Below are 14,844 nucleotides of genomic sequence, written 5' to 3'. Positions count from 1 at the left end.
AAATAACATCAACACTGTGGGCGGCGCCATTTTACCGGACGTGACGTAAACCATGCGTTTGGTTTCGAGGACACGTTGATGTTCATGTTATTTACTGTAGTTACTCTCTTCAAATATGCCTCATTGTATCGCGAAACATTGCCACAATTCTGATAGGAACAATCCACGGAATGCTCGGTTCCATCTGTTGCCAAAAGGTAAGCGTAGGAAGTACGTTCGGAGGCAGTGGCTAGCGAAATGTGGCCGGCCCGAACCGAAAGATCCACAGGCGCATGTATGCAGCGAACATTTCAAGTTTCCGGACGACTACTCTGAGAGTATGATAAAACATAACATGGGATTTATTGAACAACCATTACTTAATGGAGATGCAGTACCATCGGTCTTTCTGGTGTCATCACCGACCAGGACACCCGTTCGGCCAGTTGAGAAATCGCCCTCTGCAAGTGTGAAGCGACGGAGGACCAGAAGTAGTGCTCGGAGTAAGAATAAGGTATGTTATGGCGCATTTCCATTGCAGCGGGTAGCCCCGTTTAAACGTCCTTTATCGTCCAGGCCAGGCCAGTTTTTGGTGGCCTTTCCATATAGCGTAGTACCGGCTAGTGGGTATTTCCCCCCAGTTTTTCCGGCCCCATAAAATCGTGGTTCTAGGGCCAGGGACAACGAGGCTGAGTATGCTAAACTAGAGAGGGAATCGCTAGCAAGGGTGGTACTACATGCATACATATCTAGTAATCAAAATCATTGTATCTACTAAGTAGTACTAAGTAGGCTCGAACCTGTATGGCTGAATTCCCCCTTCCAATCTCTTCATATTGCTCAAAACTTCGCCATGTTTTCGTGTGTTTACCATAGACTGTATATGGTGTTTACAAAGTGAACGCATGGATGACGTCACGACTATCACGTGACTACTGAAAATGGGCAAAATGGCAGCGGCCTGACGGAATATACAGGTTTTGATAAAAAAGAGCTATAAAATCATTATTTACCGGGGAATATCGCTGATTTCTTCAGGGTATGGTTTAAACATAATGTTTCACTAAATACTGAAGTTTTGATTAATTATCTAATGAGTGGAGCATTCCTTTAAGGGCGGTTGGCAAACAGCTTTTAGGCGCAATACCGCCCCCTGGATTATATATAGTGTAGTGGATACTGCCCTGAATGACAGACTTTTTTCCCACTCGTAAAAAAAAGGCGTATTCGTCGTGTGATTGCATGTGCCGAACCGTGACGGTACAGGACGAATACGGATACCGTTACACCCCTAATGCATTGTGGGTAATTCACCCACAGAATGACTGTATTTTACTCGCCCCGTGTTACCTGAGACCTGGGTTGTACTGCACACGTTTAGCGAGATATCTCTAAACTGAAGTTTTGTTAAAGCTTTGCTGTTATCAGCAGCTTCAATGAATTTGGACTTTTATCTGTTTTTGTAGTTATTGCTTTGAGAAGGCATTAGTTCAATGGACATGGGAATACTTCATTTAAGTTCAGGAACTAGAACCTTAAAGTAGGTAATATAACCAGGGGTGCACATAACTTTCTTTGCCCTGGTTCTCAAAGGAGCACCTGGAGATGTTGTGCGCATCCTTAAAATGAAATAAACCGGACCTTTTGAGGGGTACTTGACTTCATGAACGGGGGGGGAGAGAGGTGCGCTAGTGAGCACGCTCATGAACTGTGCGCCGGAGCCTCGCAGCAGGGTTACTGTGCGGAGCGCATAACGCAGACCCTTCACGCGATAGTGAGGGGTAGAGCGAGGGATCGAGGATTAATGTATAAAACACAGGAGCGCAAAACAACTTTGATCACCCTATTTATTTTTGCCACTTGGTTTCCTTGAAGAGCACAACATTTGTAAACGCTTTGAAGAAATACACATGGCTGCTTCCCTACACTGTCAACATCTAAAGAAAATCCACAGAACAAACCAAAACGTATCGTCCAGTCTTTTGAATAATTGTGAGCCAACTGGTGGCTGTAGTTCCAGTCCGTGACTCTGCAGGGGCTCAGAGCGGCGTGGTGGGGGTGGAGGCCGTGGTGGGGACCGTCACCGGGTGGAGTCCCAGGTCCAGGGACGGAGCTTCATCTGCAGGCGGGGGGCTCTTCTTCTGGGCGTCCAGCTTTTCCGTCAGCTGGGTGTAGAGCTCCTTCACTGGCTCGCTGCACTGTGGTCAACAAGGCAGGGCGACACACACACACACACACACACACACACACACACACACACACACACACACACACACACACACATTATATAAATAACTAAGGTGTATCAGATAAGCACAATGCTTCTTCTAATTTACCTCAGCCACATTGTACTCACAGCTGATACAATTCTGTATGAGGAAATACAGCTTTTTGTATAAACACTCAGGTGCACCTGTTTGAATGCAAAGTGAACTAAAGTTAAATCACAAGAACAACTGCGAGTTAAAGTGGCCCCTACACTGATTCATTGTTGGGTCAGGGGCTTAAGACTTTGGTGGATCTACCTCTTCCTGATTCTACCCATCAGTATAACTCCAGTCCATGTCAAAGCACCTGTTTTGGAGGTTCGAGGGTTTTCATCAAGGTTTCCACGTGTGATGGCAGCACTTTGTGGTGAAGATGCAGCAACATCCGGAGGGTGTGTCTGTGCACGTTCTCTTTACTGAAAAACATCCAGACAAAACAACAATCCTTCAGAAACATGGCGGAGAAGTTTCAGCCAAACTGAAAAATTGTTATGTTGAATATTAGAGGCTATGCTAGAATCCGCCCACCTGGAGAAAGAAGTAAGAAGGAAGCCGTCGTAAACAACGGAGCAAAAGTCTTCTGATCCAAACTCATCGGAGAGCAGGGTGAGGTGTCCCGTCAGCAGGTGGAGGAAGATGTCTCCAAAGGCCATGTCATTGTACGTCTCCACTGTGGGAAGATCCAGCTTTTATTAAGTCATGTGGTTCCTGCTGTCAATCCTTTTTACTACTGAACCTACTGAGTAATTACTGCCTGCTCAAAGATTAATACCGACTCCCCATGCAGTGGCAGTGCCTCTATATGATATTGTAGGACTTCTCAGATGTTTTACTGGACAGAGGGACAGACTGAGGGACAGAGAGGCAGACTGAGGGACAGACAGAGGGACAGAGGCAGACTGAGGGACAGACAGAGGGACAGATGGACTGAGGGACAGACAGAGAGGCAGAGGGACAGATGGACAGAGGGACAGAGAGACAGATGGACAGACGGACTGAGGGACAGACAGAGAGGCAGAGGGACAGACGGACTGAGGGACAGACAGAGAGGCAGAGGGACAGATGGACAGAGAGACAGATGGACAGACAGAGGGGGGACAGAGGGACAGAGAGGCTCACCCAGGGCGGGCAGCAGCCTCTGCAGGGCATTCTTATTCCTCAGTTTGGCGATGTGGAGGACGTAGTACAGACCCATCTCACAGGCCACTCTGTTCTCCTGCAGGTACCTGAGTGCCACAAACACATCACCATCACAGTACCTCTCACCGAAGCCTTCTTCACAAGTCACATTTTCTGAGAAGAAACAACAGCCTTATTAAAAGGAGCATCACAAAGTATGCCTTGGAAGATGGTTTGAGGTAGTTCTCATTACATTGGGTTAGTCTCTGTGTCTGCCAGAGGGTGGGTCTCTGTGTCTGCCAGAGGGTAGGTCTCTGTGTCTGCCAGAGGGTAGGTCTCTGTGTCTGCCAGAGGGTGGGTCTCTGTGTCTGCCAGAGGGTAGGTCTCTGTGTCTGCCAGAGGGTAGGTCTCTGTGTCTGCCAGAGGGTAGGTCTCTGTGTCTGCCAGAGGGTGGGTCTCTGTGTCTGCCAGAGGGTGGGTCTCTGTGTCTGCCAGAGGGTGGGTCTCTGTGTCTGCCAGAGGGTGGGTCTCTGTGTCTGCCAGAGGGTGGGTCTCTGTGACTGCCAGAGGGTGGGTCTCTGTGTCTGCCAGAGGGTGGGTCTCTGTGTCTGCCAGAGGGTAGGTCTCTGTGTCTGTCAGAGGGTGGGTCTCTGTGACTGCCAGAGGGTGGGTCTCTGTGTCTGTCAGAGGGTGGGTCTCTGTGACTGCCAGAGGGTGGGTCTCTGTGTCTGTCAGAGGGTGGGTCTCTGTGACTGCCAGAGGGTAGGTCTCTGTGTCTGCCAGAGGGTGGGTCTCTGTGTCTGCCAGAGGGTAGGTCTCTGTGTCTGCCAGAGGGTGGGTCTCTGTGTCTGCCAGAGGGTGGGTCTCTGTGTCTGCCAGAGGGTAGGTCTCTGTGTCTGCCAGAGGGTAGGTCTCTGTGTCTGCCAGAAGGTAGGTCTCTGTGTCTGCCAGAGGGTAGGTCTCTGTGTCTGCTAGAGGGTAGGTCTCTGTGTCTGCCAGAGGGTAGGTCTCTGTGTCTGCCAGAGGTAGGTCTCTGTGTCTGCCAGAGGGTAGGTCTCTGTGTCTGCCAGAGGTAGGTCTCTGTGTCTGCCAGAGGTGGGTCTCTGTGTCTGCCAGAGGGTGGGTCTCAGAGGTGGGTCTCTGTGTCTGCCAGAGGGTGGGTCTCTGTGTCTGTCAGAGGGTGGGTCTCTGTGTCTGCCAGAGGGTAGGTCTCTGTGTCTGCCAGAGGGTAGGTCTATGTGTCTGCCAGAGGGTAGGTCTCTGTGTCTGCCAGAGGGTAGGTCTCTGTGTCTGCCAGAGGGTAGGTCTCTGTGTCTGCCAGAGGGTAGGTCTCTGTGTCTGCCAGAGGGTAGGTCTCTGTGTCTGCCAGAGGGTAGGTCTCTGTGTCTGCCAGAGGGTAGGTCTCTGTGTCTGCCAGAGGGTAGGTCTCTGTGTCTGCCAGAGGGTAGGTCTCTGTGTCTGCCAGAGGGTGGGTCTCTGTGTCTGCCAGAGGGTGGGTCTCTGTGTCTGCCAGAGGGTGGGTCTCTGTGTCTGCCAGAGGGTAGGTCTCTGTGTCTGCCAGAGGGTAGGTCTCTGTGTCTGCCAGAGGGTAGGTCTCTGTGTCTGCCAGAGGGTTAGTCTCTGTGTCTGCCAGAGGGTAGGTCTCTGTGTCTGCCAGAGGGTAGGTCTCTGTGTCTGCCAGAGGGTAGGTCTCTGTGTCTGCCAGAGGGTAGGTCTCTGTGTCTGCCAGAGGTAGGTCTCTGTGTCTGCCAGAGGTGGGTCTCTGTGTCTGCCAGAGGGTTAGTCTCTGTGTCTGCCAGAGGGTAGGTCTCTGTGTCTGCCAGAGGGTAGGTCTCTGTGTCTGCCAGAGGTGGGTCTCTGTATCTGCCAGAGGTGGGTCTCTGTGTCTGCCAGAGGGTGGGTCTCTGTGTCTGCCAGAGGGTGGGTCTCTGTGTCTGCCAGAGGGTGGGTCTCTGTGTCTGCCAGAGGGTGGCACCTTTAGTTTGATATGGCCTGGAATTTAATAAAGCTGCTGATGCTTGTGTGTTGGTTACATTGTTTGGTGTATAAACTAAAGAAAATTCACAGTACAAATTCCCAGAGCTCAAGATTTTTGATTTACACAGATTTAAAAAGGCAGCCAGTGCACAGCAAGTGATGACCGTCTGTCCTTAATAAATCATAAATGTGAATGATATCAGATACAAGCATCACTGTTTCTACTTCAAACTGTAGTGAGGATAACTGCAGAGAGTAAAGGAAGATAAAAGGTCACATCATGTGCATCAGGACACTGTCTCAGAGATGTTCTATAATGTGGCCGTCTCCTCCTGCAGTGCCTCACCTGGTAAAGGCGTCCGGCAGGGTGGTGGGGTATGGTGGGGAACTCTTCTCCTCACCAGGAAGTTTCTGATCCACTGTGAAGGTGTGATCGTCGACAACCACTGACATCATGGCAGGCAGGAAGCGGGTCACCACCTCCACATCCTGAGAGGAGGCGCACAGGAAGGCCAATTAGTCAAATATATATTACTAAGGCAGAGCAGACTGCAGCGTGAGCAGCAGGACGCCATTCTCTATCTGCAGTCATGTGACACAGCAGAGACTCATCATTAGTTCTAGCACAAAACATATGACACAGCAAGGGTATCTTGGAGAAACACCTGGCACATAAATGGACCACATATAACAGTGATTATATGAATCAGTAGTAGCTGAAGTAATTTTGACACTACTTGTATATCATCAATTACATATATATATATATATATATCAGGGTTCATACACTTTTTCACCAATGATTTCCAATGACTTCTCCATGACCGTTACCTAATTTTCCATGACCAAAAACATTACTGTTTCTCAGCGGTACCACGGAAAATGGTTTATTTTAACATGGAACAGGAAAATAAGGTCTGCATATGAAACATGTTGTGCCTATCTAAAACAAATCCAATAGGGTTACTAGCTTCTACACGCTAAAGCAACTCAAATCTCTCACCAGTAAAATACCTCCACGGTTAAATGCCATTTTACATTTCATTACTATACAATACAGTATTTATTATCATTATAGTATTACTATTTTGGCGATTAGCTAAATTATATTTGATGCAACTTTAGTTACATTTCCAGTCACCTAACAGATTAGATTATGAGAGCAAAAGCACAATTACCCAATATAAACAAATTACAAATTAGTAATTGATCTATTACTAATTACAGTCTAACTATTTCAACAGGTTTAAATGCAACCAACGACCTTCGGAATACAGTGAGAACAAACGAGCAATGGCAGTGAGCTGAGAGTATGCCTGAGGTCTAAACTGTACGTACCAAACGAGGCTCTTTAAAGACCTGGCTGTCAATCATGTCCCAGGCCCCCTGACCCAGGGACAGCATCCTCAGCAGCAGCATCAGGTCGGGACTGTCCTGTTCACAAACACAGACGCAGCTTGATGACTACACTTTGGCTTTTTAAATTGATATTTACATAGTCGACAATATTGTAACTGTGTTGAGACTAGATTGGTGGTCAAGGTTTTTTCATGCAAAACCAGTTTCAGTTAACTGTTGCCATTCAATTATGAAAGCTGGCACGATATGTAATTATAAAGCTAACTACAAAACCTAACTTTTGATTTATTATGGTGACCTTGATTTAAAGGTACCATGTCATGGCCATTTCTACTGATCATAATTCCATTGTTGAGGTCTACTAGAATAGATTTATATTGTTCAATGTTCCAAACTCACATTGGTTTCTCATACAGCATCTCTGTATAGTATGTGTATTCACTCTCTGTCCTAAACGGCTTGTTGGAGCTCCTCCCCCCCCCCTCCCTGTGAGCCCAGTGGCCGTCTGCGAGACAGCGAAACCCAGCCCGAACACACACACCCGCAGCCTGGCTGGGAGTTTGTGTGTGTGCCCAGGCTGAGTTCCGCGGTGTCTCGCCGACCCCACACCAGTGAGCCAGCTCACAGTGTCCACTCCTAGCAGCAGCGAGCCTCGCAACGTCCCGCCGTGTGTGTGTGTGTGAGGAAGTCCGCGGATTGGTCCAACGGCTCTGAGGACGTTACTTTACGTCACTATACCCGAAATACGTCACTATACCCAAGAAGTAAAAAATGGAAAAAGAGAAATGTCCAAGGAGGCGTTCTGGGGCAGCATAGACAGGTCTTCTCTGTGTTAAAGTTTTACTCACTACAGGGTGTACTTTGAGGGTTTGTGACTCTGCAGACCGTTCACACGCAGAAAAAGCTACATAACACACAAGGGGATGGGTAATAACCAGAAAAGCATGACATGGGACCTTTAATTTGTTTTGTGGTACAAACACGGTAGGTAGCTAATGTAGCCCCAACATAAATGATTTGCTCTACTTTTTGTGCGATCACTCATCCAAAACTAAACTTCAGTGTTGACGACAGTGCGTCCACTACATTGTTGCATTCGTGGTTGGACTAGATTTAGATTTCCTCATAAAAAGTCACTGTGTAAATAAAAAAAAACATGTTGGGTGCATTTCCTCCCTCATGAAACATGAATAAACCTGCAAAGATTAAAGCAGACTTATTTTCTGGCTCTCTATTTTTCTTGCTGCATCACCCCCCCAGCTGTCAGTCAGCAGAGTGCCGTCAAACCACTGGCATGCTGCACCCCCCCCTGCTCACCCTGGGTAGAGAGTCCTGACTCAGCAGCTCCTGCAGGTTCCTCATGATGCTCAGCACCAGGGTGTTACAGGCGAACGGGTCACACAGAATCATGGACAGGTCCCTGAGAAGCACAGAGACTCAGAAGATTAATCATCTGAGAGGAACAGCTTGGCTCCTAAACTTAAACCATCCTCCCGTCTTTTACCCGAGGACTTGCTCCTGTCCTTTCTTCACTCCATCCAGGAAACCCTGCAGCTCTCTGGCTCTTTTCCCGTCCACAAACTTCTCCCGGATGCAGGCGTCTAAACACCAGGTGAACTGTGGCGGACCAGAACAGAAACACAGGTCACCCAGAGCTTCAGAGAGGATACAGGGTCTGGGGCTCTGTAGTGATACGATGGTGTCATGAAGGGTCTCGTACCTTGTGGCAGGGGTCCACAGAGCAGATCTCACTGATGTCCAGGTCATGAAGAGACATGAGCAGCTCTGCTCTCAGGGTGCAGTAGTGGACATTTCGTGTTCTCAGGAAGAGCGTCCGTAAAAACTGCAGCACCATGTCATACAGCTTCACATTCTTCCCAATCATCTGTGTCAGCTTTAGCACCACCTACATCAACAGACGGCTCCATCATCTCACACAGGGGTCCATGTCTCACACACTTTGGTAAAGACTTTATCACAATATCTAATCTGACGAGCGGGACTCACCTCCCCTTGGCGCCGTGTTTTGGGAGACGGGCTGAAGAAGTTGTGCAGGATGGAGAGGTCGCTGCTGAACAGAGCGGCCTCCTTCTCCACGATGTACTGCTTCAGGAGGGGGGACACCTCGTCCCCAAACAGAGCCTGGTTGTCCTGCCAGATCTGCCTCTTCACCTCCACGGCACACACCTTGTACAGCTCCTTGTCAGCCATCACCATCTTCAGTTTCTTCTCTGGTACCTTCAAGGGAAGCAGATAATAAAATATAAACGGTGCTCATCATGCTGAGGCAATGTAAACATGTTGATGTGATCATGACTTAATCTGATATTTTCCTCATGAAAGCTCGTCCTGGATTTATAATGTTTGTCATATGGATCGTATATGTTGTAATTTGACTCTGTACATACAACCTCCATGGCATGTCTCTCTGTGATGGTAGCCATTACACCAATATTAACGGGGCAGTGTAGCAGCAAGCTAACATAAAGTATGAGTTATATTGACAGAAGAAATGTGATGTAATAAACAAAAGACCAACTCCTTTCATCCGATGAATCACAATACTCAAATTGAAGATTTGAATATCTTGATGGACATGATAAAAGACGATTCAAAGTGTGACACACTGTCTGCTGATTCAATGTAAATGGTGTGTATACCTCATTTAGTCTACTGTTGTCATTCTTTAACATTACAGCTTCTGATGATACTTGCCTTGGGAAGATGCTTCAGCACCTGCATGACCACTGGCTGAATGGATGGCATCTTGACGAGGGGAAAGCTCTTCTCTAGCAGCTCCTCAAGCTTCCCATATCTGGAAGAAGATTGGAAGAAAACAGAGCACAATAGCAGCCAAGCCGGTTCCTTCAGAACTTTGTTTTGTAAAAAAACAACACCTTACCTGTCCTCCTCCTTGCCCTCTGCAATGGTGGCAACTCGCTCCATCAGCTTGTCTCGGAGCTCGTCAAACACAGACTGGTGGAACTCCAACCGAGGAGTTCCATGGAGGTCGAGGAAGGGCAGAGCGGACTGCAGCGTGGGCAGCAGGATGCCATTCTCTATCTGCAGTCATGTGACACAGCACAGACTCATCATTAGCTGTAGCTGGTCAACTCAGAGACAGCTGCTTATTTGTAATGTCTGATAGCAGGTCAAAGACAATCAAAAACACGTGACACGGCAAGGGTATCTTTGAGAAACTCCTGGCACATAAATGGACCACATATAACAGTGATGGTATAAATCTGTTCTAGCTGAAGAAATGATGATACATATATCATAAATTGTATTTCTTAATTTGACTGGTCAGGACATTATTTATAAGCTTTTGCTTGTAGCTTTTATACATTTCTTACAAGTCACCTAACAGATTAATATTGATAACAAAAGCACAATAATTACCCAATATAAACATATGGTAATAGATCTATTTCTAATTACACTTGAGAAATACTCACTTATTACACAGTTAATATATACCAATTAGGAGTTGTGATATATTCAGGCGCTATCGTGTTAGCATATTACTAATGACCAAATGGAAGGCAAAAATGATGACAGAAGGTAAAACCTAAATGTGTGTAGCTGCTGTAAGAGAAGGTGATTATGATATATAACTACTATATTGAAACCGTTATATCAAAACCTCTAACACTTGAACAATACTTCCAGCTGCGTGTGATTTGCATCTGTTTTCATGGTATTGTGTTGTTACTTTAGTCGAATCTTAGAGCAGGACGACTGTTGGTTTACTGACAGAGCCAACAGTTACATTAAAGTGTGTCACAGTCCTCACGGTACCTGTGTGTGCGCGTGCGTGCGTGCGTGTTCCATGCTTTATCTGTCTCTTTCTAATATGTTCACATTGTTTGTTTGTCATACTTTCGTTGTTGTTGATTAAACATCTACTGCAGAGGGAAACATTTAAGAAGTTCACTATTTCCTGTTTATGTCCAGCTGGTCGGGGTTTTGTATTTATAAGTTAATTTCTTAACAATAAAAAAAAAAGTTAAACACACACAGAATGGTTAAGAGAATAGATAACACTTTGTATAAGCAGCTACCAGAGGTGGGAGAAGTGCTCAGATCTTGAGTAAAAGTAGAAGTACTCAGATCTTGTACTTGAGTAAAGTAGAAGTACCAGAGTGTAGGAATACTCTGTTACAAATAAAAGTCCTGCATTCAAAATGTTACTCAAGTAAAAGTAGAAAAGTACGATCATCAAAATATAGTGAAAGTAGCGACAGTAAAAGTAGTCATTGTGCAGATTGGTCCATTTCAGAATAATAGATATGATATGTTTTATAATGATTGATCATGAAAGTGTTCTCAAAGCTGGTGAAGGTGCAGCTAGTTTGAATGACTTTGTATACTGCAGGGTAGCTGGTGGATTTACTCCAGGTGGAACTAAAGTCTGATTTAAGAGTTATTTGTATTTCAGTACACGATTATCCTCTGAACTGTAGTAGAAGTCATTGAAATACTCAAGTAAAGTACAAGTACCTCAAAGTTGTACTTCAGTACAGTACTTGAGTAGGTGTACTTAGTTACTTTACACCACTGGCAGCTACATTGTAGATCATTATTTGTCCCGCGGTTACCTGGAACTGGTCGATGGCTTTCAGAGGCTCCGTGCAGTTGGTGAGGGTCTCCTTCAGATCCTCCCCGTTAGAGATCCCGAGCTCCGGCAGCCCCGCGAACATCCTTTCGCTGTTTTATCATCAAAGTGAGGGATTCTACCATGTGAAACTGCAGCCACAAAATCAGCTGTCTTCACAACACAGCCTCACATTCATGCACACATTACGCTCTTCGCATTCAAAGCAAACTTCCTCTGTTGCAGCTTTGTAAACAGTCCGTCAGAAACACCGGCGAGGTGAGCGTTCCAGGCTTCTTCGTGTTCTGGCGGGTGGCATTCATTCATCGGGAAGTGCGCCGGACTCAGTGCCCAACGTCCAAACGGCGGTACTGCAACTCACGTATCAGTCCGTGACGTCACCCGGCCATGCCAGGTGTCACCATAGCTATATATAAATGCCATACATGTTTGCATACATTCACAGTAAATATGTATTCAGTATGATAGCTGTCTAACAGAAGTTAAATTAATTTCTCACTTATTCTGACAATGTACTTAACCCCAAATAAAAGAACCCAATAAAAAGAGTTGTTAAATAATAGTGAAGTCACGTTGTAATAACAATAACTCATCTCTCTCGAGTTTTCTTTTTCAGCTTAGCCAAAAGCCACTGTGTCAAGTGTCCTTCTTGGGTAGCCGTTGTCACTCTAGGCGGGGCCTCATTCATTCATATGAGAGTAGTACAAGCATGGATGTATAATAGAGAGGCGAAGTCCCTCCCCTTCCGAAAGCCTCCATGGGAACCCGGAAGCGGAAAATTATACATTGAAGTCAATGGAGAGAGAAAGGTTATCTTTTGATCCCGTTTGAATTGTGCCACGAATGACACATATGATGTTTGTCAATTTAAAAGAACATTTTGCAAGTCAAAAAAATAAAAATGTGTCGTAAAACTGTGAAGTTACACATTTTTTTGTGTGAAACCGCTCAGTGAACTACAGGTCTCTCGTCTCGCACAATACGCGTCACCAACATAAAGATGGCCGTCACGTTAGCACATTTCACCACATTCTTTCAGAATGAGAATAAAAGTATTTTACGAGGTGAAAATCACTACAAGTCTAGGCACGTTGAGAGCTGTACCTATCTGAAAGGGGAGTTAGTCGGTTCTGTAAGAGCCAGCATGCGGGACCGGCTTTACAAGGTTTCGGTGAGTAATATGAGTGCAATGTGTAACGTTAATGTCAGCCAGCTAACATTAGCTAACAAGGTACACTAACGTGTTTTGTTTTAGTAACTAGTTTTCTCCTTAAGAAATTCGTGGTCTCTGTGTATGCTGTGGATAACATTAGTGTTCACAAGAACAAGGTACACTCCCGTGTTTTGTTTTAGTTGCTCTTCAGATTGAAGCGGCCAGTTTTATATCGACTATACTGTATGTGTGATCTCCTTTTTCTCGTTGTGTCATTTGAGTTTATTTGCTGTGTGTAGATTCAAGGATTTTGGTTATCTAGGCACAGCTGTGTGTGACTCCCTCTGGGACACTGGTATGTGTTTTCCTAATGTAGAGAGCATTGATTAATTAATAAACTGCACACTGAGTCTAGATCCTGACCAAATCCTTTTTTATTGTTGATCAAATGTTTTTCAAAAATGTATTCATACACATTTAGAAAAATACAATCACAACCAATACAGCACAAATTACAAAAAATACAGAAAAAACAAACAATAACAACAATCAGACAAGAGGACAAAACTATGGAAAAATAAACCCTCCCACCCCCAGATCCGGACCATACTTGTATTATTGCTCATTCAATCTATTATAGCATGCTAACAAATGGTACTTACTTTATTTTTACAGATCTGCATGGGAGACGATGGCGCGATGCAGAGCGCTGTCTGTGATTGTGCACAGGAGATGTACAAATGCAGCCACGCTGCAGCATTGGCAATATTTGCCATGTGGCAGATCAGCTCCACAGATGTGAGTGCCAGTGGAGGAAGCCTGGCACTTAAAAAGTAGTCCAGTCGGTGTCTCAACTTTACCAACAGCGAGAGGAGACATACAACCCACTGGCCAGAGACATCGCCAACTGTCAACTGGGGGGTTGTAAACGAGGCCGAAGGGGTGAAGGCTTAGAATCGAGTCTGGTCTCTTTGTGAGTGAGTCGGGTGTTTTGGGAGCATCACCCGATGGACTTGTGCAGCCATCTGCCCTGCTGGAGGTGAAGTGTCCACACAGCCAGAGGAACATGACCATCGCGGAGGCAGTCCAGTTACCATCCTTCTGTCTTCGTGAGGAGGGTGGGTCATATATTCTCAAGGAGAATCACCCATACTGGCACCAGTCCAAGGGCAGCTGCATATCACAGACCGGAGTCTCTGCTACTTTGTTGTGTGGACCACGAAGGAGGCGATCATCATCCCCATCCCCAAAGACCCTGCATGGCATGGAAATCTCCTCCTCCTGGAAAAATTCTACACCCAGCATATGCTCCCTGTGTTGGCCAGTAGAGGTAGATGGTGGTGGAGACGCTGAGCAGTTATTTAATTGTTGCATGTAATTATTATTATTCTGCGTGCTTCTTAGTTATTCCATCTTTTGCTGTAACATGGATCTGTATGTAAATCTATATTTACTTGTTATCTACCACACTTCCTTCTACATCATACACCATCATTATACATGATGGTGTATATAGGATATATATATTTGTATACATATCTGTAAATTGTATAATTTTATTTAAACGTCTTTTTGATCTCTCAAACTGAGTAAAATTGACAATAAAGTTGACTTTGAAACATATATATATTCTTTATGAAAATAGTTGACTGTTGTCAAATGAATCCAAATGAAACGTTGGACTGAACTACAACTACGCCTTTAAATCTCTACGGACTGTTTTTCAGTGGGATGGCAAGTTCCTATCTTTAAACATTTATTAGTTTTTTCTCAGAACAGATTTGATTTTCTGAAGTTAATTTAACTTTGCCGACCATGTAAGGTCATTATTAAAAGGTACAATCAATTTGTTTAGGGTTGACTAAAATAATGAAAAACATTTAATTTGGATAATTTACTGACAGAATAAGAAACTCAATGATGCTCTACTCACCTGTTCCCTTTTTATAAAGTGAAACTAATAGATTTTAGTAAACTTAAAAACAACCTTCTCCAAAAGCTAATATACCGAATACTTACAATACAATTCCTGTTACTCATATATTAATGTCTTTGTAACTTCAGTAAAACCACTACCTCACTCATTTCTTTCATTCATCACGGTTCAGTAAACTAAGTGATACATGAACCAGTTTAATCATTATAATAACGTAGGATGGCAACTCTTTGAAACTGTAGGTGGCTCTTAAAAGAGCCGTTGTGTTTGGGTGTGCTGGTCTCAGGTCAGTCTAAGCCCTCTCTCCGCGGATGCGGCGGGCCAGCTGGATGTCCTTGGGCATGATGGTGACCCTCTTTGCTTGGTTCATCTTACTGGGGGGCAGCTACATGGATGTCGGTGCAGTCCACAATCATTGTGCAGTTGAAGGCAGAAT

The 14,844-nt window shown here is 45.3% G+C and overlaps 1 protein-coding gene across 1 annotated transcript; it reads right to left on the bottom strand.

Annotated features, from left to right (window-relative positions):
- Nucleotides 1-1,808: 1,808 nt before the first annotated feature.
- Nucleotides 1,809-11,611, bottom strand: nelfb (negative elongation factor complex member B). Its single transcript, XM_034200282.1, has 13 exons — nt 11,303-11,611; nt 9,604-9,764; nt 9,417-9,516; nt 8,709-8,939; nt 8,422-8,607; nt 8,206-8,318; nt 8,019-8,121; nt 6,681-6,776; nt 5,689-5,831; nt 3,366-3,472; nt 2,775-2,916; nt 2,554-2,662; nt 1,809-2,177 (listed from the first exon to the last, which is right to left on the bottom strand). The coding sequence occupies exons 1-13, from the start codon at nt 11,402-11,404 to the stop codon at nt 2,019-2,021; spliced, it is 1,752 nt and encodes a 583-aa protein (XP_034056173.1). The 5' UTR covers nt 11,405-11,611; the 3' UTR covers nt 1,809-2,018.
- Between the last annotated feature and the right edge of the window lie 3,233 nt (nt 11,612-14,844).

This window comes from Gymnodraco acuticeps, unplaced genomic scaffold (genome assembly GCF_902827175.1).
Source record: "Gymnodraco acuticeps unplaced genomic scaffold, fGymAcu1.1, whole genome shotgun sequence".
Taxonomy (NCBI): domain Eukaryota; kingdom Metazoa; phylum Chordata; class Actinopteri; order Perciformes; family Bathydraconidae; genus Gymnodraco; species Gymnodraco acuticeps.
This window is presented reverse-complemented; position numbering and strand designations above follow the sequence as displayed.

Bases quoted from the DNA above. Each gene is read 5' to 3' on its own strand.
- nelfb (XM_034200282.1), bottom strand. From the start codon at position 11,404: ATGTTCGCGGGGCTGCCGGAGCTCGGGATCTCTAACGGGGAGGATCTG. The intron at 9,765-11,302 runs GTAACCGCGGGA...ACATGACTGCAG, and splicing joins AAGCCATCGACCAGTTCCAG to ATAGAGAATGGCATCCTGCT. The intron at 5,832-6,680 runs GTACGTACAGTT...GCCTCCTCTCAG, and splicing joins TCTTTAAAGAGCCTCGTTTG to GATGTGGAGGTGGTGACCCG.